Source organism: Procambarus clarkii, chromosome 21, assembly GCF_040958095.1.
Source record: "Procambarus clarkii isolate CNS0578487 chromosome 21, FALCON_Pclarkii_2.0, whole genome shotgun sequence".
Classification (NCBI taxonomy): Eukaryota; Metazoa; Arthropoda; class Malacostraca; order Decapoda; family Cambaridae; genus Procambarus; species Procambarus clarkii.
This window is the reverse complement of record NC_091170.1, coordinates 29,326,733-29,354,452: the sequence shown is the minus strand read 5'-3', so window position 1 is coordinate 29,354,452 and position 27,720 is coordinate 29,326,733. Positions and strand designations below refer to the sequence as shown.

Below are 27,720 nucleotides of genomic sequence, written 5' to 3'. Positions count from 1 at the left end.
GATGTGCTTGTTTGGTTGTGTTTGTCTCGTTCTACTTGTCTTCCTGAAGTAATTATATCTTGTCGCCTTGATATATATATATATACCTCAGTATTTGATATGCAATGATCATGTCTCCCCTGATTCTTGTTTCATAAAAGGTTTAAAGCTTTAGCCATATTTGGACTTTCTTTTTTGTCCGACTTCTTAACCCAGAGATTTTTGTTATCAGCCTCGTGGCGACCTCTGGAGTGCGTTCCACGCAGGTTCTGCGTATTGTATGACTGATCTTAGTTGCGTAGGTGATGGTAATAATAGTGTGTGTAGAGAGGACGGGTTTCCGGCCATACGGTCGTGTCTTGGTCGTTCTTGCTCGGGGCTGCTTCATTCATCCGTACATGGTATGCTGTTAGGAATTGCCTCACTCGTGTCGTAGCCCCTACGTCACCACACGACCATAATAGCACTGACACCACACAGGATAACTGTTACCCCAGCCCACCTGTGCACCACCACCCACTGCACCACCACCCACTACACCACCACCACCACCCACTACACCACCACCACCCACTACACCACCATCACCACCCACCCACTGCACCACCATCACCACCCACCCACTGCACCACCACCACCCACCCACTGCACCACCATCACCACCCACCCACTGCGCCACCACCACCCACCCACTGCACCACCATCACCACCCACCCACTGCGCCACAATGCCAACTTCAGCTCAATACTGTAACAGTAAAGTTATGTATAGACCGGATGTAAGACGCTAGTTCGATGCATCTTGATAAATTAAGAGCCTTTTGACCATCCTCCTGTGCTCTCCCACCCACCTACGCCCATCACTCCCACCCCCTTCCCCCCCCCCATGCCCACACCTGCCCCACCTGACACCCCCCCCCTCCCTGCACCATCCATGACGTGGATGCTTCGCCTCGTCATAAAGACTAAACCGTGCCCGCCTCTCGTGTCAACTTGGCCAGTCGACTTGGCCAGTCGATTTGACCAGTCAACTTGGTCAGTCAACGTGGGTGTTGTCCCGGATCTGCCCCAAGCGTTGATGGGGGAGGGGGTGACTGGTGGAGGGGGCGTGGTATTGGGGCGATACTCCCCATGATAACACCTAGCCCAGTGGCCGGGTCTCTCTCTCTCATGGTTATCGCTGTCAGCCACAGTTGATATCACGAGGATAATACTGTAGTGTGTCTGTGTACTCACCTAGTTGTGCTTGCGGGGATTGAGCTTCGGCTCTTTAGTCCCGCCTCTCAACTGTGTGGGTGTGTGTTGTGTATAAGGAAGGGGGAGAGTGTGTACACATCCGCGCCACTTTTTCTTCCACCTACCCATTTCGTCCCTTTTCCTCCTCCTCCTTCCCTTTTTCCCCCATGCCCCTCCTCCTCCTCCTTCCCTTTTTCCCCCATGCCCCTCCTCCTCCCCATGACCCTCCTCCTCATGCCCCTCCTCCTCCTCCCCCCATCCTCGTTCAAGGTTGCACTCGAGGCTCGCTCCTTAGAAGGTAAACAGTAAGCTTTTACCCTGAGGAGTCGCCGGGATCGAACTGTTTAGCAGCAGCTGCGTCCGGACCTGGTCCCTCCACTGCCCCTGGTGGGTGGTAGCGTGCTGTGTTGTGCCCTCCACTGCCCCTGGTGGGTGGTGACGTGCTGTGTTGGTCCCTCCACTGCCCCTGGTGGGTGGTAGCGTGCTGTGTTGGTCCCTCCACTGCCCCTGGTGGGTGGTAGCGTGCTGTGTTGGTCCCTCCACTGCCCCTGGTGGGTGGTAGCGTGCTGTGTTGGTCCCTCCACTGCCCCTGGTGGGTGGTAGCGTGCTGTGTTGGTCCCTCCACTGCCCCTGGTGGGTGGTAACGTGCTGTGTTGGTCCCTCCACTGCCCCTGTGTGTGGTGGTAGCGTCCCTTTAGTACCGTAGTGACTGATTGATTGATTGATTGATAAAGATTAAGCCACCCAAGAGGTGGCACGGGCATGAATAGCCCGTAAGTGGACCGTAGTGACGTACTGTGCCTCCCTTTAGTGACGTACGGTGCCTCCCTTTAGTACTGTAGTGACGTACTGTGCCTCCCTTTAGTACCGTAGTGACGTACTGTGCCTCCCTTTAGTACCGTAGTGACGTACTGTGCCTCCCTTTAGTACCGTAGTGACGTACTGTGCCTCCCTTTAGTACTGTAGTGACGTACTGTGCCTCCCTTTAGTACCGTAGTGACGTACTGTGCCTCCCTTTAGTACTGTAGTGACGTACTGTGCCTCCCTTTAGTACTGTAGTGACGTACTGTGCCTCCCTTTAGTACCGTAGTGACGTACTGTGCCTCCCTTTAGTACTGTAGTGACGTACTGTGCCTCCCTTTAGTACTGTAGTGACGTACTGTGCCTCCCTTTAGTACTGTAGTGACGTACTGTGCCTCCCTTTAGTACTGTAGTGACGTACTGTGCCTCCCTTTAGTACTGTAGTGACGTACTGTGCCTCCCTTTAGTACTGTAGTGACGTACTGTGCCTCCCTTTAGTACTGTAGTGACGTACTGTGCCTCCCTTTAGTACTGTAGTGACGTACTGTGCCTCCCTTTAGTACTGTAGTGACGTACTGTGCCTCCCTTTAGTACTGTAGTGACGTACTGTGCCTCCCTTTAGTACTGTAGTGACGTACTGTGCCTCCCTTTAGTACTGTAGTGACGTACTGTGCCTCCCTTTAGTACCGTAGTGACGTACTGTGCCTCCCTTTAGTACCGTAGTGACGTACTGTGCCTCCCTTTAGTACTGTAGTGACGTACTGTGCCTCCCTTTAGTACCGTAGTGACGTACGGTGCCTCCCTTTAGTACTGTAGTGACGTACTGTGCCTCCCTTTAGTACTGTAGTGACGTACTGTGCCTCCCTTTAGTACTGTAGTGACGTACTGTGCCTCCCTTTAGTACCGTAGTGACGTACTGTGCCTCCCTTTAGTACTGTAGTGACGTACTGTGCCTCCCTTTAGTACCGTAGTGACGTACGGTGCCTCCCTTTAGTACTGTAGTGACGTACTGTGCCTCCCTTTAGTACTGTAGTGACGTACTGTGCCTCCCTTTAGTACTGTAGTGACGTACTGTGGCTCCCTTTAGTACCGTAGTGACGTACTGTGCCTCCCTTTAGTACCGTAGTGACGTACTGTGCCTCCCTTTAGTACTGTAGTGACGTACTGTGCCTCCCTTTAGTACTGTAGTGACGTACTGTGGCTCCCTTTAGTACTGTAGTGACGTACTGTGGCTCCCTTTAGTACTGTAGTGACGTACTGTGTCTCCCTTTAGTACTGTAGTACTGTACGATGTCTCCCTTTATACATAAATTCAGTGTGTTCACAACCCTTGCCTTATAGAGGTTGACTCGTTTCGGGCGTCGCGTCGTGATTTCAAACCTAACTCAAATGTGAAACGTGAATGTTTGTTTACCAACCTCTTGCGCTGACGTCACACGAACAGCTGTTTTGTGTAAACATTGTGAAGGTTGGGCGTCGACCGCGGAAGCAGTCGTCCACCGCCGGGTCAGCGATTTACCTCGCTTTATTCTATGCCTTAATTAAATTATTCTCAGTTATTCTATTTCATGCACAGTGAAGCAAGCCAGGAAAAAAGTATATGCAGATGTCAGCGCCAGCCGACCATTGGTACGTTGGACAACACGCGATTTTGTATATTTTGGTCTCTGAATATTGGGTAGGCTGCCTATACCGTAGTGAAGAGCAGGGGCCAGATTCACGAAAGCACTTACGCAAGCACTTACGAACGTGTACATCTTTCCTCAATCTTTGACGGCTTTCTTTACATTTATTAAACAGTTTACAAGTATGAAAACTTCCCAATCAACTGTTGTTATTGTTATAAACAGCCTCCTGGTGCTTCGGAGCTCATTAACTGTTTAATAATAATTAGAAACAAAGCCGCCAAAGATTGAGAAAAGATGTACAGGTTCGTAAGTGCTTGCGTAAGTGCTTTCGTGAATCTGGCCCCTGAGCGACTCGTCCGGAAAAATTAAAAACAGGAGCAACCTGTTCAGTAATACAAAATAGGGGAGCCTGTCAGTTTTGCCTGGGTAATTCGTAGTTTAAACGCTCAGTGTTCATGAAAACTGTTTTTTTAATACCCAAAAGGCATGAAAGTGAGTCATAGGTGGATATGTGTATATATTTATAGGTCTAAGTATGAAACAATCAACCGAAGTCTACAGGCAATAGTCGGGACCTTAAATACGTGTAAATACATTCTTGAATGAAACGTGCAATTATCAATGTTTTTTTCGTATATTTAGTATTTAAACAAATTCTATTAAAATAACACAAAAGCTCTTATAAACTACTGGTTGACTATGTACACTGGTGACGTCAGGTGACGTCACAACACACGTGGGCGTCTGACGTCACTACTCCGCTAATTTCGTCATTCAGCCAGTATTCTCGAGTTGACACAACGGACAGAAAATGGTGTACTAAAACACTCAAACCGAACCAAAACCTATTGACCACGCATCGAAAACGTGAGTTTTGTTTTGTTTATTAAGTGGCTGTGATTTATAGTGGCCGTTTATGGCCGATGGGACGTTTGGACGTCAAAATTCGATGTGCTATACGAGAGGATAGTTTGGGGTCATGGCGGCGCCAGATGAATTGTTATTTTGATTTCCTCCTAGTGTGAAAAGTGCCTCTTGGACGTGCCTCTACACGAGTTCAGTGTTGGGGTTGTTTATGTGAGCTGTGTGTATGTGAGAGCTGTGTGTGTGTGTGAGAGCTGTGTGTGTGTGTGAGAGCTGTGTGTGTGTGAGAGCTGTGTGTGTGTGAGAGCTGTGTGTGTGTGTGTGTGTGTGTGTTAGAACCCTGTGCATGATAGATGTAATAACCTATGTATGAGCGGGTTTAAATCCAGGGACTAGGCGCGGGGGTGATGCAGTCTTGCGTGAGGCGGGAGTATACGGTGTTGAGTGTGTGTGTGTGTGGCGCCCCGGAGTCTGCCCCGCCCCCTACCACCACCTGGCGGAACCTGCGTCTCTCCCCTCGCCTCCTGGGGGAACTCTACCTGGCCTTCTCTGCCCCCCGCCACCTGTGGTAACCCCGACCTTCCTTTCCCTGCCCCGCCACCTGTGGTAACCCCGACCTTCCTTTCCCTGCCCCGCCACCTGTGGTAACCCCGACCTTCCTTTCCCTGCCCCGCCACCTGGGGGAAACCCTGACCTTCCCCGCCTTTCTCCAGCTCTTGAACAATACGTTAAATATTATTTAATGTCTCAACTGCAAGTAGAATTATTGTTCTGCTGTGCCTTGCCTTCCTGTTGTGCCACGATGGTAACTGCCATGGTATATAACTTCGATGGCAGCGAAGGCCTGCCTGCCTGCCTGCCTGCCTGCCTGCCTTGTGTTTACCTGGTGGTGACTTCGAGAGTTGCCTCCGCTGCGACACGGTCGTGTACCAGGTGTGTGTCAGTCAGATTTGGTGCTTGCAGCTCACATACCGGTGAAGGTGCCGCGGCCTTGATGACCACGAGGCGGAGGAAGGAAAGTCTCGGGTTCCAACTCTTGAAGGCAGCATGCAAGGAGTCCCTTGGTCGGAGGCTTCTCCTTGTGACCATTTTCCTAAGATTTGGAGTGGAACTTGGCTTGATTGTTGTAGTGTTGGAAGCGTTGCTGTGTCTGGTAGGTGGTGTAGCTGGTGTTGTGGTGCTACTGGTGGGTGTAGGTGGCGCTCCTGGTATTGTGTGGTTGGTGTAGAAAGTTACAGTGGGGGGCTGGAGTAGTAGCGGCCCTGCCTGGCCCGTCCCATACCCAGGGCGCCCACACGGCCATGATTCATGAGGGCAGAACGCCCACTGCCGCCCACACCTGGCGCCATCTTCTTCGCTTGATCTGTACACACCTGACCTCTGCTTGTACACACTGCGCCTAACCTATCCATTGAGTGCCACCATCCACCAAATTTCTACGCGGCACCTGTCAGCTACAGCCTCTGGTGGCGTGGGCGTGCGGGCGGTGTGGAGGAGTGGGCGTACGGGCATAGGAGTTACGCAAGCCCCTCGTAACTCTTTAAGTGTAGTGTGTTATTGTTTATTCTAAGTTGCTAGTTGTTCTGGGTAGAGGACGAAGGGAACTTCTGTACCTGTTGTCGTGGTATAGGTGTGGTGGTTGTGGGTGTTATGGTGGTGGTTGTGGGTGTTATGGTGGTGGTTGTGGGTGTTATGGTGGTGGTTGTGGGTGTTGTGGTGGTGGTTGTGGTGGTTATGGTGCTTTTCAAGACATGACCTTTCAGTAACTACAGGGAATTGGTGTCTACCTCAGTATGCGCCGCCTACAAAGGTCCGCATGTCACATCCACCTTCGTGGTGACAACTTCCGTACCCACGCGCCCACGTACCCACGCGCCCACGTACCCACGCGCCCACGTACCCACGCGCCCACGTACCCACTACCCACACACGGGTACCAGGCACACCGGCAGTCCGCTCACTTACTAATGCCCACTCGTATTTGATTGGCGACTCGAGTTTATAGGCGCGACGCCCATTCTCGCCCACACAGCAACTGCCTTGGGTGTTCCCTGGTGGCGCCGCCCGTGGCGTTCCCTAGTGGCGCCGCCCGTGGTGTTCCCTGGTGGTGCCGCCCGTGGCGTTCCCTGGTGGTGCCGCCCGTGGTGTTCCCTGGTGGCGCCGCCCGTGGTGTTCCCTGGTGGTGCCGCCCGTGGTGTTCCCTGGTGGTGCCGCCCGTGGTGTTCCCTGGTGGCGCCGCCCGTGGTGGCGCCGCCCGCACGGTGATGGGTACATTACCTCACAGTCGTCAAGCATCAGATAAGGATTTGCGTGAGGTATCTGATTACACTTTCGCAATCTTGTTATCGTATTCCTCCCCATCTCTTGCACCCATCTTCTCCCTCTATCTCCTTCTCCCCGCCTCTCATCGTCTCCTCCTCCTCGCATCCTCCCTCCTTCGTTTCAACCCCCCCCCCCTTCCTAATTCTTCCAAGCCCCCCCTACCCATCTCCCCCCCCCCCCGCCTCGTATCCACATAAGTGGTTCTCGTATCCACTTGGAACATCGTATTTCCATGGTGGGGTGATTCAGTGGCCAGACCACTTAAAGGCACTTGATTATGTTTTGTCTACCCTACGTCCCTTGTCTGGACGTAGGATAGAGGATAGACTAAAAGTTGTCCACCCTAGAGGAATATGTTCTGTGAACTTTACGTCTGCTCGATTGTTAGTGGGCAATGTGTACTATGGTGGGGGTGACGGAGGTGTGGGTGTGTGTGGGGGTGACGGAGGTGTGGGTGTGTGTGTGGGGGTGGCGGAGGTCGGAGGTGTGGGTGTGTGTGTGGGGGTGACGGAGGTGTGGGTGTGTGTGGGGGTGACGGAGGTGTGGGTGTGTGTGGGGGGGTGGCGGAGGTGTGGGTGTGTGTGGGGGGTGAAGGCTGGGGTGGGGGTGTGGGGGTGTAAATGTGTGTGTGTGTGGGGGGGGGGGAGGGGGAGGAGGGAAGGAATGTTGCATCAGAGCTATGCAACTAGTGACTGACGTTCTATACTTGCATGAATGAGTGCAACATCTGGAGAGATGAACGAATCCTCATGATTGTAAACATGGCTATAACTACCGACTCTTTAATGTAAACAAGTGGATAGTAATTATCCCCCCCCCCTACCCTAGTTACACCAGCTGTGTCGTGCTCAACGTATTGTGTACAATGAGCCGTGGACACCAGTTACAGCCCCGCTCCTGTAACAGGTAAGTCCTCTACGGGCTCACCGTAGCCCGTGCTACTTTGGAACTTTTGTTCTAAGTAGCTGAATCTAAAACAACAACAACCCGCGGACACAAAGCCTCGCGGCAATGGCAGATGACGTCTTGCCATGACTGACTTGCCTCTGGAGGTTGCCAGGGCTTTAGGAATGTTAGTCAGAATTGTGTTTATATCAGGGAGGGTCTGGTCTCACCCCCCCCCCCCCCCGGGCCTTGGGGCGGGAGAGGGGTGTGAGAGGGAGGGAGGGAGAGCACGCGGCTACCCTCTCATAGCAGGAGCAGTCACTCCCCAGTGTCGGAGCGGCGAGGAGGCGCGGAATTCTGAGTGTAGTGTGGCGTTTGACCCTGTGTTCTAGTTGCTATATTCCCTCCCGCCCCTGCCTCCTGCCGTCTTGGTGATCCTCTCCGAGCAGGGGAGTGTTCTCTTGTTCACCTGGGCACATCTGTGAAGGTACCCTGGCGGGGGCGGTGGTGTTTGAGGAGTGGACGCGCTTCTTCATCGCCTCGATGAGGATCCCGTTCCTGAAGGAGTCGGCTCGCGTCAACATTATGGGTAAGACAAACTGAGAGAAAGGCGGGCTGTGTGTGTGTGTGTGTGTGTGTTGGCGGGCTGTGTGTGTGTGTGTGTGTGTGTTGGCGGGCTGTGTGTGTGTGTGTGTGTGTTGGCGGGCTGTGTGTGTGTTGGCGGGCTGTGTGTGTGTTGGCGGGCTGTGTGTGTGTTGGCGGGCTGTGTGTGTGTTGGCGGGCTGTGTGTGTGTGTGTGTGTGTGTTTGTGTTGGCGGGCTGTGTGTGTGTGTGTGTTTGTGTTGGCGGGCTGTGTGTGTGTGTGTGTTTGTGTTGGCGGGCTGTGTGTGTGTGTGTGTGTGTTGGCGGGCTGTGTGTGTGTGTGTGTTGGCGGGCTGTGTGTGTGTGTGTGTGGTGGCGGGCTGTGTTTGGTGAAGGGGGGGGGTGCTTGTTGGTGGTGTTTGGAGATGTGGGGGTGCTTGTTGTGTGTGGTGGTGGGCTGTGTTTGGTGAGGGGGGAGGGGGTGCTTGTTGTGTGTGGTGGTGGGCTGTGTTTGGTGAGGGGGGAGGGGGTGCTTGTTGTGTGTGGTGGCGGGCTGTGCTTGTTGGTGTGCGTGTTTGGTGGTTTGGGGGGGGGAGATTTGGTGTGTTTAGTAAGGAGTGGTCAAGATGGAAAGGGGGCGGAGGTGGCGACCCCACCTCGTTATCTGTATTCAAATACTACGTAACTAAAGCGCACGTTTTGACTATTAAACTCCCGTATATAACATTGATATTCTCGCTATTATTTGTACATATTGGTGGTATGACTTGTCTATCAAGTGAGTAAACATCAGTCTGATGTTTACTCAAGTGGTGAATTGTTGCCATTATCGTACATAATGAGTTGTGCTTTTGTCAGTATCGATGAGACTATTATCGTTTAATGAATTATGATACTAAAGATAACTGTTAATAGCGTTTATAATAACCCATGTGGATACTTGTGGCATACGTAATAAACAGGTCATATATGCATGATCTTATTGGTCCTGGGGGAGGTGGGCACTGGTAGTTAGCGGTTGTGGTGCTGGTTGTAGGGGTTGGGGGTTGTGTTAGCGGTCTTAGAGGTTGTGGGGGAGACGGGTAGCCACGTCTTGAGTTTCTAACTAGCCAAGGATGAGGGTTCCGGTCCCGCCTCTCGCTTTCTAAACTGGCTGCCACTTGGACCAGTTGTTGCTCAGTGTGTCTTGGTTGCTGCCTTTACTATTGCTACCTTTACTACTAGTAGTAGATGTGGAGCATAATAGTCTAGATGGTACTTTTCAAGACGCTAGTGCTATCTAGAGTGGAATACTGTTATGCAATAAAAGACCATTTCAAAGTTCGGAGAAATTTCTGACCTGGAGAGCATACAGAAATCCTTTACTACTGAAATCCACTCGATAAAACGTCTAAATTGAGACGGACTCAAATGCTTATTTGAGGCCTGGTCAGAGACCGGGCCATGACGACGCTCGTTCCCGAAATCGAGGCAAGGTAATGGTAGTTGGGTCTGGTGTGGTCATTGATTGATAAAGATTAAGCCACCCAAGAGGTGGCACGGGCATGAATAGCCCGTAATCTGGTGTGGCGAGACCTGAGTCACTGTATAGTGTTGACCGGAGTGGTCAGGTGCAAAGCGGGTCGAGCAGCGTTCAGGTGACCCCCAGGGAGGCAGGGTCACCTACTGGTCAGCCAGTAGGTGACCCAACCTAGATCACCTACACCACAGCTTGTAGTTGTAATGTCACCTTATAACAAGTTTGTTACTATTGTACAGCAACATTTTCCTCGTCATAACTGTTACCAAGACTGAGAAGACAATTTTAAGTGTATAAAGATTACTAAATTAATAAAGGATGGTGATAAGGGATGTTGCGGATTGAATAGTGAATTGACTAGGAAGATAGCCCAGAAAACCGTCCGAGGTGGTTAGGTTGCGGGAAATGGATAGACGGAAGCAACGTGACTCCACCAGGGTTATATATCCCGGAAGTTAAGATGATGCTGCTTCTCGCATCTCTTGTTCCTAACCATCCCCATCCTCATCTCCCATGCGCGCGCGCAATCCCCAGGATGTAACCTGTAGCAGGTGTCATAACTCCCAGGTACCTATTTACTGCTAGGTGACATCAGGGGGAGGGGGGCTGGCCCCCTTCCCGTTATGTGTTTATAACAGCAGAATCGAATCTAACTCGAGCCCTTTGGACTACAACTTTGGACTTAGTCTCCGTGGTGTAGTGGTAAAGACACTCGCCTGGCGTTCCGCGAGCGCTATGTCATGGGTTCGTAATCTTGGCCGGGGAGGATTTACTGGGCGCAATTCCTTAACTGTAGCCTCTGTTTAACGCAACAGTAAAATGTGTACTTGGATGAAAAAACGATTCTTCGCGGCAGGGGATCGTATTCCAGGGACCTGCCCGAAACGCTACGCGTACTAGTGGCTGTACAAGAATGTAACAACTCTTGTATATAAAAAAAAAAAAAAAAACTCTGGCGCGCGCGCTCCGCTAGGCCCCGGGAGCCTGTAGGGGGTGTAAGCAGCCACCACCACCACCAAGCTTTGGAAGGACTATAAGGCCAGCCTCAAGAAGAGTTACGGTACTCTCGGGACCTCTGGAGCCAGATTCACGAAAGCACTTGCGCAAGCACTAACAAACGTGTACATCTTTCCTCAATCTTTGACGGTTTTGGTTACACTTATTAAACAGTTTTCAAGCATGAAAACTTCCCATTCAACTGTTGTTATTGTTATAAACAGCCTCTTGGTGCTTCGGAGCTCATTAACTGTTTAATAATTGGAAACAGTCACCAAAGATTGAGAAAAGATGTACACGTTCGTAAGTGCTTTCGTGAATCTGGCCCCTGGTTCTTGCAGCGGCCATGTTTGATCCCGTTCCTGTTAGGCTGTTTATACGGCGTTTTGAAGAAAATCATTTCTGTTTTGTAATGAACTGGCTAGGTAATACTGCACTGCTAGTTGTCAGCCTCGGGAGGGTTGTGGAGCCATCTAGCATTGGTTCTCACACACACACATGAGTACATAGAAACTGTGAAACAGGTTGGTTTAGTAGAAACTGTGAAACAGGTTGGTTTAGTAGAAACTGTGAAACAGGTTGGTTTAGTTCATTGTTGCACCCCATACTGTGGGTGGTACTGGTAAGGTTACACACACACATAATGGGCTTAGGGACTGAACACCAAAATTCATTTAGCTAACCTAGTTAGTGTTGATAAGCTAATTACAAAAATTGGTGATTGATAAAGATCAAGTCGCCCAAAAGGTGGCACGGGCATGAATAGCCAGTATTACAAAAATGTAATGCATATAGTTATGTCAACAATGGGGTCGAGACAGACCACAATTTCTCTAAATTAAGCAGATTATATATGTGGTGAGCCTGTTTCATAATTGTTAATCCCTTCTCCCCTCCCCCCTCCAGTGGCCAGGGGTTAATCGCCCGCATGAAATTATATCCCAAGTTAGCAAACGGGATATTTGGTTATAATTTCTGGTAGCTGCTCATTTTGAATGAAATATTTACGAAGCTTGTGGAACGTTTAGGATTTTTTTTTTTGGGGGGGTCTAACCTCGCCAATCACCACAAAGTAACACTTAGTGGGCAACCATAGGCTTAAGGGCCTGCCAACAAAAAAAAATTATCCCTCTCCACCTATATGGGATAAATTTGTAACAGCGTCAGACCACGGAGGAAAATAGGAATTTCCTCAAGTACTTTCGTATATTAATACATCTTCAAGAGTGAAATTCAGAATTATTTTCGTGATTTACACACATGGGATAAATTATAAGTCTTGATGTTTGTCTACATAGTTTCCGGAGATCCCCCGACAGGCTTCAGATCTCGGTGTTCCCGTCACACCGTCCACAGCCTCTTAACACACAGACATCACAATAGCGTGATGCATCAAACAAACAAATCTACAAAGGTCGTGACGAGGATTCGAATTGACGTCAGAGAGCATCCCAGTCGATTAAGGCAGCGTCTGGAATGCTCGAGGACGTCGGTTCGAATCCTCGTCACGCCCTTGTGGATTTGTTCCTCTTAATAAAGTCCTGCAAGGTGTAGGGGGCCGTTAACTTAATCTCATTCCTCAGGAGTTAGTTAGGTTTTATCTATGGATTAAAGGCATCACTCTAGTTACCCAAATGTGTTGGTCAAGACCCTGGCCGACTTGGATGGATAATAATAATTGTATAAGTATTGTAAGTTAATGTTTAACGGAAATATAAAGTTCACAAGTAATGTGTAGTAGCGGGTCGCAAGAAAGGTCACAAACGGGGGAAGTGGGGGTCACTAAGAGGGTCAATAAGACAGCCTTCCGGAAGGTCACCGGTAGTGACCACCAAGAGAGGTGCCCCCCATTAACATTCCATCCTTTCTGGTAAACAATACCACCAACAGTAAAGTTGTTTAGCTTGTCTAGTTGGGACTTGACGGTGCATCCAAAATCCCCCCCTTCCTTTCCATCTTCCTCCTTTCCCATCTCCCTTCCTCTCTCCTAGTCCCTGTAGTTGTCGGGAATGATCTTTACGTGCAGTTGAGGTCACTAAGTCCTTGAGAGGGTTTAGGGGGCTGGGCCAGATTATCCTTTGATTGTGTACACTGCCATTTAATATTCGAGTGAAATTTGGGTTTGGACAAGTGTGTTGAGGCGAGTGTTCAGTGTGCACAGATAAGGTGCGTGAGTGTGGCCGGATGTTATGTACTAAGCCAACCCGTTCTCCCAATAGCACGTCGTATTTTTGATGGTGGCGCTCAAGACGGTTTTTAGTGCATTTCGTGTTTATATACCAGCAGTACAGGGTTACCTTGCCTTGAGGTGCTTCCGGGGCTTAGCGTCCCCGCGGCCCGGTTGTCGACCAGGCCTCCTGGGCATGGGTACTCTCAGAATTCTTGCCTGTCTTGCTTTCTTGCGTTTCCAGCTTACATTTGTCCTCGCGTGTGTGCGTGCGCGCACGCTGGTGTTTTGAAAGCAGGTGTGGAGGTCACTTCCTCTCCATAATTCAGGTGGTTTGGGGGTAAAGCTGACATCTTGTACAGCTCTCCTCCTCCTAGCCCCGTGTCCTAAAGGCTACCCATGTCCACTGGTGTCCCTTTCCTCGTCTCTGGCGGTGCTAACCCCTCTACTTTTCTTCCTTTATTGCCCCTTCCTCCCCTCCCTCTATTGCCCTTCCCTCCATTGTATGTGCATACCCTCGCCCATAATCACGCTTATTCCCCCTCACATATATATGTCAGATATACACCCTTACCCGTCAGACATACCCATACTTTAGCGTTCCTGAAACATCCGCTGTATCCGTGTGGGGGCCTCAAACCCCCTCCCACTCTGGCTTCTTTTTCATCAGTTCCTCTTTCCGTAACATCCGTCGCATCATCTTCGTCAATATTCGCTTCCAACCTCCTCACAACATTCATACAAAATCATTATTCACATAGAAAACTTCATAATCCTCGACGGCGGCGGCGTCCACATCCTGAGCGCCCCTTGTATCCGGACGCTCTCAATCACCGCCTTCCTGGCCGACCCGCCACGTTGTGCGCCTTCCCGCTGCCTTGTGCGGTGCTGCAGGATATACCACTCGCCGGGACTCTTGACTCCTGCGTCTCCCCCTTGTCACGCCGGAGAGTCGCGCCGAGGACATGAATATAGCCTACTGTTATAGGCTATATAATAGGTTATATTATAGGCTATATAGGTTATAAAAATAGGCTCAATGGAAGACGCGGAACAATTAAGTAGAAAAAGTCTTCCAGTGAGCAACGAAAATCATACTTTCAACGATGGTAGATTACAATTATGTACTTGGGAATGGGAAAATGAAACGTTAAATAGTAATTAAACGGACACTTCTGCAAGTTACCTTCCGGACAAGTACTGGAAAAATGTATTGGGCAGCAACAAAGGTACGTGGTGTGAGGAGGTCAACAGCCCCCACCAGGAGTTTCCCCATTTGATATTGTGTGCGCGTCGGGGCGGCCCAGGCAGGAAGCAGAGGGGCAGATGAAATCAGAGAAGAGATGAATGCCAGGCGGAGGTGGTCCTTAGCGTGCCAGCGCACGGCCTCGCCCACCATTGTAGACCAGCACACGCCACTACGTAATTGGGGTCTTATTCAATTTGTCGGCGCCTTCAGGGCTCCTCGGCGTTTGTTCCCTGGTTCCTGGACGCTGTCAGTTATTCCTTAATGAAGTTAAGAAAAGCGAGTGCACCGAGATGTCGTTCTATCCAGTGAAGTAGTACTTTCACTCATCGGCTGTGCAGCTGAAGTGGTGCTTAGGGGTAGCCATAGTGGGGATGGAGTCGGTAAGTGTGGGGGTGGGTGTTGGGGGGGGGGGAGGGGTACGTAAGTAGAGTGGGCGGAAGCTGCAAGACGAGTAGCGTTGTCAAGTGGTACAAACCTCCAGTGATTCCTCTGGCGCACAACCTTTGCGCTGGTGTTGGCATGCCCTTACTTGCTTCGCTACCTTCCCTCCACCCTCAGTAGCTGTCACTTGTAGCTTTACTTGTAGTCTGTTTCGAGCATTCCACTCGTCAAATCTCGACCAGGAACCAAGCTTGTCTTGTGATAACTTAATCTACAAGGCTGTTGCTTGGACCGGCTCTCGTACCCATTACAACCCGGCTTGATCAGGCTCTTCCTGCAGGATTTGTCCTAATTCTCTTGTAAATATGCACTAGTGTTTGTTAGGTTTTGTGTGAGGTTAGTCGTGGTGCCACCTTCCACATCCTTGGGGGCTCCCCCCCCTCCCTCCACGAAGCAATAATGACAAGGTGCGGACCCTCTCTACCCACAAAATTTAAGGCCATATTCGACACAAAATTCGAACATTAGAATATATAAATTTTAATGAAAATTACAACAAAGATGGCCACTGATGGGTAAGCACAGGAGCGCGTGTTTTATGGCCTATAAGCGACGTGAGGTTGGTCACCAACCAGCATGTACCTTAGCTGTAGAATTTCAGAACTAAACTAATGTATCGGTATATATACACCGACAACCGAGGCTACTAATAAAACAAAGATGGGACATTTGTATAACAGAAATGGCGTAAATATTTTTCCTCAAAGGGTGAGTTTACTGGGCAGCATCACTCGTCCCGAGAGTGAACATACCGGCACGCACAGCACCCACAAGTTGAGGTAACCCCTTTGCCTAGAATACTGCCTTTGTTAAATTTGCAGTACTCTAGTGTTGTAAAGGTTTTGCTGGTATTGTTAGTTGCATCACTATATATAATGCATTTGGCCTGTAATCTTGAGAGGCCATAATGTATGATGGAATGCACTAGTGTGGGGTTGTCTTGGTTTCATGTGGGGTTGGAGAAGCCCGGCCAGCACCTGTCAGTGTGGTGCGGTGTTGAGATGGTGACGGATATTCTGGTAATGATGGTGGGGAGGCAGGAGGCATGCAGCCCGCTGGCAGTAACAACCCCTGTACCGTCCCGTTCCTTCCCCTTCCACACACCCTACATAATAGCCTCCAGTAGCGCCACTGCCATACATTGTGAGACTTTCCCGCTTATTGATCCCCTGGAGGGCCTCTTGTCCCTTTTCACGAGGCAACCTCCCGACTTCCGCTTAGGCCTCTTACGCTAAATATTTTTTTTAATAGAAAGAACCAGTGAGGTATGCACTAGCCAACATTCTTCCTGCCCTTTCATCAACTTTATAGACTCGATGACGTTATTTCCCCTCATAATGATTCGAAGTCATATTATCACCCGAAATGCCAGTTGGCTAGTGGTTAGCATCTGGGAGACATTGTGCAAGTCTAACCTGGGCTAGGTGCGCCTGGAAGTTGAGGCGAGGGTTGTGGCTTGGGTCTTAGGTTTCCTCTCTGGCTGGTGGCGTCCACTTCACGACCCTCCCACTCCAGCACGCCCAGTCCTCCTAGACCTCTTACTTTGATAACGGGAGGGAAAGGGGAGGGTCGTACGATGCTGCTGCTGCTTGTAGTAAAAGTTCAGAACGATGTGAAGCAATAAGTCTTCTGTGGTGTCGCACCAGGGACAAAGCACAGTACATGCTTGATAAACACTACCTAGAAGTTGTGTTATTGCGAACTGTTTGTAAATCTTAAAAATTAGAATGTGGAAACCTAGCCCCAAGGTGGTTCAGCAGGTTCATAGCGCACTGCGCTGTTTTATTATGAACATTAATAAAACACGGCGAAGGCACGTACTGTGATGTGTCTGATGGCGATATAGTGGGTCGGTTTTGGGAATAGTTTTGGGCTTGTATTATAGTGTTTGGGTTGGTGTGGTCTACGCTTACGTTCTAAGGCCTCTTCGCCACAACGTCCCCGCCATTCAAAAGATATGGTATTTATTACCTTAGAATCAGATAGGAGACATGCTTTGTGTGAGGGGCTATTGGAAAGGGGTGGGGGGTTGTACAGGGGAAAGGTAATGGAGGGTGCTACAGGGGACGGTAATGGAAGGGGTTAAAAGGGTGGGCGATGGAGGGGGCTACAGGGGGAAAGTGATGGCTGAAGAGGATGACTGAGCAGGACGTTAATGAATACTTGTTCATGTATGTTTTGTCTACACAAATAATGTTTAGGTTTTGTATAAAGGAAGAAAATAACAATGGGCTAGAAGGTTGTGACGGTACCCGTTAATGTCAACGTTTTACTTGTGTAAAGGTTTGTTAATGTTAGTTTAGTAATTTCTTAAGGCTGGAAGTCCTTGAAAGTGGACGGCCGGTGAGGGCGTTCTTGTAGAGTCAAGTCCATAATGTGTTTTGTCGGACACGACATGCATATTAGAGGACCTGTACAAATGGGAGGTGTGAAAGAGGGCAAGAAGAGTTTACATAGATTCTTGTCTGACCACCCATCTCCTATTTGTGCCTCTAGGCCTAGGACATGCGGTAATTGGAATTGAAATTGAAAATTGAAATTGAAATAAGTTTATTGAGGTAAAATACACACAAAGGGATGAGGTAGCTCAAGCTATTCTCACCCCATTCAGTACAACGTGTTAATATATACATACACACATCACAAATAAACACATTACCAAACATTCTGAGAGGTAAAAATAATTATAAATATAATTGATATAAAAAATATAATAATATAAAAATAATTGGAATTTGTTGTGTATTAATTTTGACGGTAATGTCCCGTATTGTTTGTTAGTATAATGGCGCCAGCAGTTAATAGTATGTTGGTGCAACCCTGCCTCTAAACTGTCGTCAGCATATCTGAACCATATTTTGCTGTTATTGATGAAATTATCATGGTTTTTATTGACATTCTGTATGCCATATTGTTTCCACATTATTAGGCTTAAGTGTTGACAAGTCAAATTTTGGCCAAATTTCATTGTAATATATATTTTAATACTATGCTAGTGCTTAATTTTTACAACTCTTAGTGGCCTCAACAAGGACAGGAAGCCGAAGGGCTTGTCATAGGCCACCCTCCAGTTGTCCTGATAAAGGATTTAGGATGCAAGAAAAGAATATGCAAAGTAAATTGTTTTTGTTGGGTATATTGAGTATCGGCTTGTGATGACTTTTGTTACATTTCAGACGCCATCAGCGAGAACAACCCTCGTGTTATAGATGATGGACGTGCCAGGAAGTTAGCATCAGATCTCAAGCGTTGCTCGTACTATGAAACTTGTGCCACCTATGGGCTCAATGTTGAGAGAGTATTCCACGATGGTAAGTTCTAGTACGGTATATACTGTGTACTGTTTTCTTTTTCTCGGCTTTTGCTGGTACTGTACGTAATGCTTGCTCCCCTTATACGGCAACTACTGTAAACCCAGCAGTCGATTATAAACTAATATTTTTAAGTTTATAAAATATTTAATATTTAAATCATACTGTACAGTACTTATTCTCTTGTAAATCCAGTCCAGGCACATTAACTATATTACAGGAATAAAATATACTGTGCTATAAAAAGGATTATCAGATTTATAACAAACAAATGTTATGAAATACCATACAAGCAGTGTTACTTTACACATTAATATTGATCCAGTAGACTGAAATGTTGTCATTTTAGTTTCATAAGTTTGGTTTGGGTGTCTATTTAAAAAAAACTTAACATTTCTTGACTTGGTTCAGTTGCACACGACTTTTTAAAAACTGACATTATTAGAAAATAGGAAGTGCTTTCTCAGGACTTATTTCAGAATAGTCTAAATACTGTAATGATCCCTTATCTAACTTTGATTCTTGATTTGGATTCTGGCCTAATGGGAAGTAAGCTAGTTTCATGTCTATAGGTACTGTTCTGTTTGGATACACGATGGAAAAAATTACCACCGCATGGCTCATTTAGTGCCAGATATTTCGTACCCTAGTTTACTCTGCATCCAAATAGCACAGCACCGCATTCACCTGTATCCAGACTATTTTTTGTTAGTGTACAGTATATTAAGTAGATAATTCTTTGGTTAATCCTGAGATAGCACTGAACATTTTCTAATATGGTCTGCTTTCCAGAACAAAATGTGGAACAGGACAATATCAAATACTTAGATTTTTTTTGTTAGATCCTACCCACAAATCATGTGTAGATTAGTATTTTGAGTAGTAAGGATAAAAAACATGTAACAAAAGTACAGTATTTAAATGAAGTGGAGAATATGCACTTATTTTAAAGTGGATATAGTAAATTGGATACATTAAAATACCAAAGCCTGATGTTAACGAGTTTGTAAACTTGTTAATGCTCATATTTAAGTGATGTGCAAAAAAAAATTACTTATGTTAATCTGATTCCACATGTAAAGATTGCAATACAGTAATACATGGTTATACTGAAGTACTGTATATCATAATATACAGTACTATACTGTATTGATATACTGCAGTATAACCATGTAAACATATTTTAATGTCCTTCATCAAGTGATTAATTTGATGAATGGAAAGGCATTACATATACAGTACCATTTTAAATGTTAGATATATATATATATATATATATATATATATATATATATATATATATATATATATATATATATATATATATATATATATATATATATATATATATATATATATATATATATATATATATATATATATATATATATATATATATATATACTGTATTCAATTGCCTAATAGATTATTTGTTTCAACAGCTTGTTCAAAGATTGTGGCTCAGCGCCTGAGCCAGCAGGGTCTAACGCCCAACAACTCTCGACCAGGAACCCCCACACACCTGCTGCGTTATCCCTCCACTAACAACGGCTACACCCCAGCCCCCTATTCCAACATCTCTGCACCCCTTACCCCACAAATTGCATCAAGCCAGCAGGTCACCCCACCCATATCGGGCTCTTCACCTAGTCATGTGTATACCAACACAATCACTAAGGTAGGTCTCTCCTTAAGATCATTATCAAAATGTTTGGGGGGGGGAATACTTTACCTAGTTTTTGGACAATTATTTATCCCCCAACTTGTACAGTCATCTTTTATTGTGATTTTATAGAGATATTTTGATGACGATTGCTTTCATGAGCTTTATACTATTGACCTACCACTCTGCAACTGTATACAGAAGCCTTTGTGAATATACTTAGTCACTACAGTACTGTATAGTCCTCGGCATGCAAGCAAACAACTATGGAAATCTTCTAGTGTATCTTTGTATCTCTAATATTTGGCCCTTTATAAGCTATGAACTTTTTAATTTTTTTTTCTCTATAGATAGGATATCATTTGATAAACACAGCCATGTATATTTATTGGGATCAAATGTACAGGGCTAAATGTACACACATTCAGAGTCATGTCGGAGAAATAGATGGGCATAATGATTTTGAAGTTAGGATTTTGTGGATCAACAAAGTCATGGATTGGTTAAGGAGACAATTTAAATAATTGTAAATTAAAAGTTTTCTGTGCATAGGGCAACTATTTTTTTAAAGTTTTGTTTAAAGGCTAAAAATATTTGTTCCTTTTAGGATGGAACACTAAGGAGTAGTCACGGCAGTGGAGCAGAGTTGACTGCAATGACAAGAACAGATTCTTTTCGTGATGATGGCTTCAAGCGCGTGAGTGCCCCAGGTGCCGTCACCACTGCAGCCTTCATGGCGCCTCCACCTCCACCGACTACCATTCCTGCTCCCATTATTACAGACACCATACCACCTCCAAGGGAAAACAAAGATCTCCCCACTCCAAGTTCTACCCCAACTACTTCTCGGAAAAGTCGGAGAAAGTCTAATCTCTTCACTCCTTCAAAGAAAAGTGACGAGAAGGACAAGAGTAAAAATGGAGAAGTAGGAAGTGGTCGTGCCATTCCTATAAAACAAGGTTATTTATACAAGAAATCTAACAAGGCTCTCAATAAGGACTGGAAAAAGAAATATGTCACTTTGTGTGACAATGGAAGACTAACCTATCATCCTAGTTTACATGTGAGTTTTCTTATATTTAATGTTGTATTTATAAATACAAGAAAGCTAAAACAAGATTTAATAAATAGCAGTGTTTCATATCGCTGAAATAAATTTCTCGACAGTTTTATGGCTTATTTTATTGTAAATTACTTGTCTAGTATGGTTTCTTTACCATACAGGGGAATAAAATTCTCTACATGAAGATTGTAGAGCAATAACGTATAGAAAGTCTTTAACTGACGATATTTTTCACTTCACAGGATTACATGGAAGATGTACATGGGAAAGAAATCTCTCTTCAGTATACTACAGTAAAAGTTCCAGGCATGAAGCCAAGAGGATCCAAGGTTGTGGCTGGAAGTGGTGGCAACGACTCCCTTTCTTCAGAAATGCACACACTTAACATTACTTCAACCGGTGCTCCAGGGCCACCTCTCGCTGGTAGAACTTCCCTTGGTGGTCCCTTACAATCAAATAAAGATAAGGTAAAGTAGTCTTCAGGTGTATTCATTGTTACATAAGCAAGTATCATGTCTTCAGCCTGGGCATTCTTTTAATGTAAGGTATTTTAAAATTGTTCATGAAGGAATCATAGAGAAAGTAAGGAAAATCGTTGACTGTGCCAAACTAACAAAGACAATGAAGAAATAGGTAGATGATGATGAGGGGTTTGTGTTGGTGGCAAGTTTTGATCATTACATTGTGTATTTATATGTAGATAAGAGAACTGCATGGTTTAAAGCATTCACAAGAGTTTGTCAACAAGGGGGAAAAGAAAAAGGAGTGATAACTATTACAAAAAAAAAACCTGGAGGGCTTTGCATGGGGGAAGAATGTACAGTATTAGAAAGATTAAAAGTAAAGAATGGTAAAAAAAAAAAACAGCAGCAGCATCGTATGACAACTGAAAGTCCTTGACGTGAGATAGATGTGTGGTGGAATGGGCTGTGTGTTTTAGGGAACCAATAATGACAAGATACACTATCATGTTTTCCAAGAGCACCCTGGATGCCTAGTTAGTGATGAGCCATAAGCACATTGATCCTCAGAAAAAAGGTAAGGTAAACTGAATTTCAAACCCTAAAGAAATCTCCCAAGAGTAGTGATCTGCTTAACAAATGGGAAATATTCTAGATAATAGAATAAAAGGGGATAGTAGATATGACTTTTAGAATGGTTAGAGTACTAGGTAAACAGCATACATAAAGGAATGAGAAAGTGAAGGATTACTTGTAGGATATTTTCCAAAATAGCATTAGGGAAAAGGAACCAGCAAGGACTTGAGATAATGCCACTTCTATCATTAGCATTTAAGACAATTTTAATTTTGTATTAATATAATTTCATTGTATTGTAGGTAACTCTGATGTCCTACGAGGCTCTTCATGACCCAGCGGGAGTCAATGGTCTGGATTCTGCTAGCATTTCATCCAAGATTGAGACACCAAATGTTAAAAAGAGACACAGAAGAATGAAGAGTAGTGGAAATAAAAATGCAGAATGTGAAGGTGAGATTTATTGAACTAATTGGCATTTTTCAACAGGTGTGCTGTGGAGTGGCCACAGGTGTGGACCACAAAGGAGTCCACAAGTGTGGCAAGGGAGTTTGAAGAAACACATTTTCTGCCCATTCATTTGAAAGGAGATTGATATCTTGGGGAAAATATTCTCGCTTGTATTATACTGATAAAAGTAAATCTGATGGTGTGCCTTCAATTTCATTACAGTACTTTGGTACCTTGAGTGTGCCAAGTGCGTGAAAAGGTTGACAATCTCTGATCTATATTAATCATGCATTTATTATCTTATTTTCTTCTTGATCATGCATATTGCTAGGCATCTGTCCAGAGACATGTAGGCTAAACGGTGAACGTTTATACCTTATCAGTTTGATCAAGCAAGTTGTTAGAGCCTGGTCAAACAGGTTTCCTATGAAAACGTGGGTAATGTTTCTCCTTGGAGGTATCATGCATCAAAAGTATTTCTTATTGGGTTGTGATAGTGAAGTCTTTGCTCCAAGACAGTGTACACTTCATGGTAAATATTGAAAGAGTAATTACAATAATTCTACATACCTGTCATAGATGAGAAATATTCATAAATTACTGCTTTGGCAGTAGAATGTGAAGGGAGATAAGGACTTTCTTAAACTGACAAACAAAGAAGCAGAAAGGAAGAAACTTTAATAGTGAAAAGTGCACAAATAGAGAAAAATTTAAATCAAAGAGTAGGATGTATTTATTGAAAGGGCAATTATGAGATGGAGAATATGGAACAAACTACCAGGCAACAGTGCAGTGGGTGTTTCAAATAGTCAACTTTTTAAAGCGTTTATGGTGCCGATTATTTTCTTAAGAATCGGGCATCCCTTTCTGTAACTCGTTCTTAAAATTCTACTTACTATATAATATCAGATTGTATCAATGTGCAGTAAAATATATTTTAGATTACATATTTTGTACTGTTTAGCTTGCAATTTGAGTTTTGTATTGCTTATGTATTGTAATTTTGTTGCTTTTTTTTCTAAAATCCTACGTTTCATATTTTAGACTCGGATGGTTACGAATTCAGTTTGGTGTCCTTGGACAATAAACAATGGCATTTTGAAGCAGGGAGTCAGGAAGATAGAGATGACTGGGTGACAGTCATCGAGCAGCAGATCCTCAGCTCGCTGCAGGGTAACGAGTCCAACAAGAGTAGAACTCGACAAGCGCATCCAATTGACCCACAAACTATATCGACCATAAAAAATCAAGTCCCCGGCAATCTTAACTGTGTTGATTGTGATGCTCCCAGTAAGTGCAGCAAGGCATTCGTTATGTTAGTTTGGATTATGTTCCGTTGGGTTAGTTTGGGTTCACTGTAATATACAATGCTGATAATCAGTCGTACAATAATAATAAATAATAATAAATAATAATAAATCGTCGTCGTCGAAGACGTCGTCGTCGTCGAAGACGTCGTCGTCGTCGAAGACGTCGTCGTCTGTTTTGTTCTTAATTATCATTTGTGGGCTGGCCATGTCTTAATTTGGTGTTGTTTACAGATCCGGAGTGGGCCAGCATCAACCTAGGAGTGTTGATGTGCATAGAGTGCTCTGGCATCCACAGGAACCTGGGGTCCCACATATCAAAAGTGAGGTCACTAGACCTGGATGAATGGCCGTGAGTATCTTTATAGGAAATTTAGTAGTAAAGCTAATGTTAAACTAAGTTATAATGAATATTTTTTTCACTTTTGAGTGAAATGTACATTGTATTGCACTAGAGCAATTTATTGACCACTGATGCGTATGCAAGTGAATGCCACCTATTGTACACCATGCTTGGCACACATTTACCAATCGCACTCTTGCACCAAATATTGACCTACAAATACAGCGCTAATGTAATTTCTCATATTACCTTAATTTAAGAACTCCTTTTAATATACAGTAGCTTAATTATTCTAATGTTTTATTCCTTGTCTTTGCCAGATTTTTTGTCTAGTCAATCTTTGACTAAATTCTTGATCTCCCACATAATTTCATTCTCATTTTGTGGTAATTGAGTAGCACAGATTCAAGAATGCGTACATGCACATACTCGCAGGTGTACATGCATTTCTTTCTTTCTTTGCCTCATTTTTGAATAATGGGTTAATATTAAGGTTTTTCAGGGCTGGGGCAAGATGTACTAGACCATCAAAATATGGTAATGCCAATGTGTTTTTTAGTTCTGGTTTAGACTTTGGGTATTACCATATTTTGATGGTCTAGTACATTTTGCCCCAGCCCTGAAAAACCTTAATATTAACCCATTATTTAAAAATGATAATACAGTAAAGTCCACGCTAATTAAGAACTCGCCCTCATCTGTAGCAGGTTGTGTGTACTCTATCCCTTGTAATGAGTGTGCATGCGTTTAAATCGGTCAGACAGGTAAGTCCCTTTCCTCGCATTTAAAAATAACATTCATGCTATTCGTACAGCCCAGCACTCCAGTGCATTGTATTTACATTACAGTTTATGCGACTGTATTCTATCGACTTCAGAGGGCAAAGTTTATTGTTAAAAGTAGTTGTTGTTGAACGAAATGTGATAGTCTTCTCTGATCAAACATTGTAACGGCAGCCTTAATGTGAGCCCTGGTATGTACAAGTTGGATCCCCATATAAGCCTTGAATTAGCACGTAAATACAATATAGCATCCATTTAATCTGTGTGGCACTTTTATGCATCTTCTAGTTCTGGATATTAATAGCTGTATGGGCCAATAGGCCTTCTGCAGTTACCTTCTTTCTTATATTTCCTTTCACATTTTCTTGGTGGTCAGGTGATCTTCCCTGGTGGGTATAAAAGGTCTGATCAACAATGTTTCCATCTTCATTCTACTTTGCTTCGATGAAGGCGAATTGGCTGAAAACGCATTAAGCATTCTGTTTTTCAAATGTGGTTTTGTACTTGGATCAGTATTTTAGTGATCATTGTTGCATACATACATATATACTGTATTGACTGCTTTTAAATTCTTGTCTCCTATAAAAGGCTTGCATTTAGTAGCATCATGTTTAGGATTACCACCTGTTTGTTTCACATAAAGCATAATGCACACTTTTCCAGTAGCTTTTACAATGTGCCACAATTTCCAATTGATGTTTATTAAAATATCATTCATCTAATTTTTTTTTTTTTTTTTTTAAGACCTGGCCCTGTCTCGGTGATGATGTCACTTGGAAATGAAGTGGGTAATAGTATATGGGAAGCACATCTAAGAGGCCAGACCAAACCTAGCCCCCGGAGTAGTCGTGAGGACAAGGAACGTTGGATTAGAGCCAAATATGAAGCAAAGGAGTTCTTGGCACCCCCACAGCCTGGCATTCCTCTGCACGAACAAGTGAGTAATGATTTCTTTATTTTGTACAGATACACGTGTTATATTTTTATTATTTCTTTGGATATTTAAAAGTACAATGGGTTTAAAATTTGCCGTGTAGATATTGCCCATGTAAATCTTATGGCATGTTAACTTGTGTGCCTTTAGTTATTATGAAAGTTGTATTAATTAACTATATGAAAAGGAAGGTGCCCTACTTAATTATGTATGCTGTGTGTGAATTGAAAATGACGATATATTTCTTGTCCAGATTGTAGAATGTGTTTGTCGTGGTGATGTCAAGAGGCTAACAGCCTTGCTGCCCCATGCTGGTGATGCCGTAAACAATCCTCTCGCCCCTCACCGGGACCTGCGGACCCCTCTTCACCTAGCTGCTGCCTTTCCTTCCTTGCCTTGTGTACAGATCTTGCTCTGGGTGAGTGAAGAAGAGTTTTCCAATTAAACATTTTTTTATAAACCTTGTTGAAAAATTTCAAAAGTTTAATATTTTTCTCAAATTGTGTTCCTTAAAATGTACATTTCTCTAGGAACCCTAAAGTGATGGGGGCTGGTGAACCAGTTGCCTTTGGAATATTTAATGAGCCCTGTAATATTCCAGTCATTCAACCCTAGAAACCTCTGGCTTTAAATTTAAGTGTAGATTTTTTTTATTCACAAAGAGGAATATTACATTAATTGTATTCATCATATTTATCTTCATAAGAGGAATATTAATGGTAAATTATCATAACCATTAAATCTTATTTTGATTCTTTGTTTGACCTTGGTATTTTTCTTCAACATAAAAATATTTTGTTTGACACATTAAATGGTTTATAGATCTCATTCTAATGATGAAAGTTTCTCTTTGCAGTATAATGCAAGTGTAAAAATATGTGATGCTGAGGGCAGGTCCAGCTTATTTTATGCCCGAACAGCTGGTGATAAGGAAGTCATTGATCTTTTGCTACAAAATGGTTGCCCAGACACGGGGTTGATAGCACCTCCAATGACCCCTCATACGCCAGCACTCGGCCACTCCACTCTTCCATTGTCATCCAACATCACCTCCCAACCTTCAACATTACCACGGAGGAAAGGGTCCATAAGCCGTAAGCCCGATCTCGATAAACTTCAAGCGAGTGTAATTTAGGGTATCGGCTCGTCGTGCTTATTTCTGCGACTAAAGTTGTGTGAATTTGATAGTATAGAACCGATTAGTCACAGTGCAGTCTGACTCGGGATATTTATATTCTTTGATAGTGCAGTAATTGGTAATGCAGTACACTGTAGTTAAAAGAAAATTTTACTTTATCTTTATCTTATTACAGCCTGGCATCATCTATAGAATCCTTCCCAAACTTGTTTGTCTGCATTATTAGAACACATTTTCAAAACTTGATTTATGAACGCAGTTCTATAAATAATTTATGGTAGATTTATGCACTTGTATATCCCACAGTTTATTTCAAAGCAATTTATTTAAATTGCTTTAAGATTAGAAAAGTCAATTAATTTGAAATGTATATAAGATTGCTTATTAACATCTTGTTAATTTGCATATAATTTTATAAGAAAGATGGGCTTTATGTAATAAAATCATTGCTAGTCTAATATTCTTAAGGAAAGGCTTCTGCAAGTGATTTTCTTTGAATTAGGACAACTCTGTTGACTACAAGCACACTGTCAAATTCTTAAGCAGCCTTTAAGAACAAAATAAATGTGACCAGTGACCTAACAGTCATAGCAGGCGTGACTTTTAGATTTTGGAAATCTGATCACAACTCCATGGAGAAATGGGTGGTAGACGAAACCAGATATAATGGCCACTGTATACTATGTTTTCATTGTTAACCTGTGATTGTCATTTGTGTGTTAATGCCATATTTTATGGAAAGACATTTTTTTTTTTTTTTTTTTGGAGATACTCACAATATCCACAACATGCAACACGTATTCCTTAACCTTTATAGAGAGTTGGTGATTGTGAAAATGTACATACAAATTGAGCGTACCATGAACCCATCTGTAAACATTATCATCCTGCACCCTAGTGTTGTCTGTCATGGTTGTATATATATATAGTGAACAATGAATTGTACCAAAGGTTGAATGAGAGTGAGAAATATATTGTAGATTTGTATGTATTGATTTAATCCAAGTGTAAAGATGATTATCCT

The 27,720-nt window shown here is 44.5% G+C and overlaps 1 protein-coding gene across 7 annotated transcripts in view; it reads left to right on the top strand.

The window, feature by feature from the left end:
* Window positions 1-27,467, top strand: part of CenG1A (Centaurin gamma 1A) — a 491,255-nt gene extending 463,788 nt beyond the window's left edge. For 3 of the 7 annotated variants that reach the window (XM_045746459.2, XM_069328241.1, XM_069328240.1), the window contains exons 5-14: window positions 17,845-17,979; window positions 19,422-19,657; window positions 20,250-20,705; window positions 20,948-21,172; window positions 22,045-22,195; window positions 23,237-23,482; window positions 23,734-23,851; window positions 25,369-25,561; window positions 25,812-25,976; window positions 26,415-27,467. In XM_045746459.2, the coding sequence (XP_045602415.2) occupies window positions 17,845-17,979; window positions 19,422-19,657; window positions 20,250-20,705; window positions 20,948-21,172; window positions 22,045-22,195; window positions 23,237-23,482; window positions 23,734-23,851; window positions 25,369-25,561; window positions 25,812-25,976; window positions 26,415-26,693 (2,204 nt within the window). In that variant the 3' untranslated portion in view covers window positions 26,694-27,467. Of the gene's footprint in view, window positions 1-3,568; window positions 3,645-5,539; window positions 5,661-8,009; window positions 8,304-16,911; window positions 16,952-17,844; window positions 17,980-19,421; window positions 19,658-20,249; window positions 20,706-20,947; window positions 21,173-22,044; window positions 22,196-23,236; window positions 23,483-23,733; window positions 23,852-25,368; window positions 25,562-25,811; window positions 25,977-26,414 lie in introns of those variants that run through there. The other 4 variants (XM_069328243.1, XM_069328242.1, XM_069328244.1 and 1 more) reach the window with 4 other exon arrangements.
* Window positions 27,468-27,720: the final 253 nt, after the last annotated feature.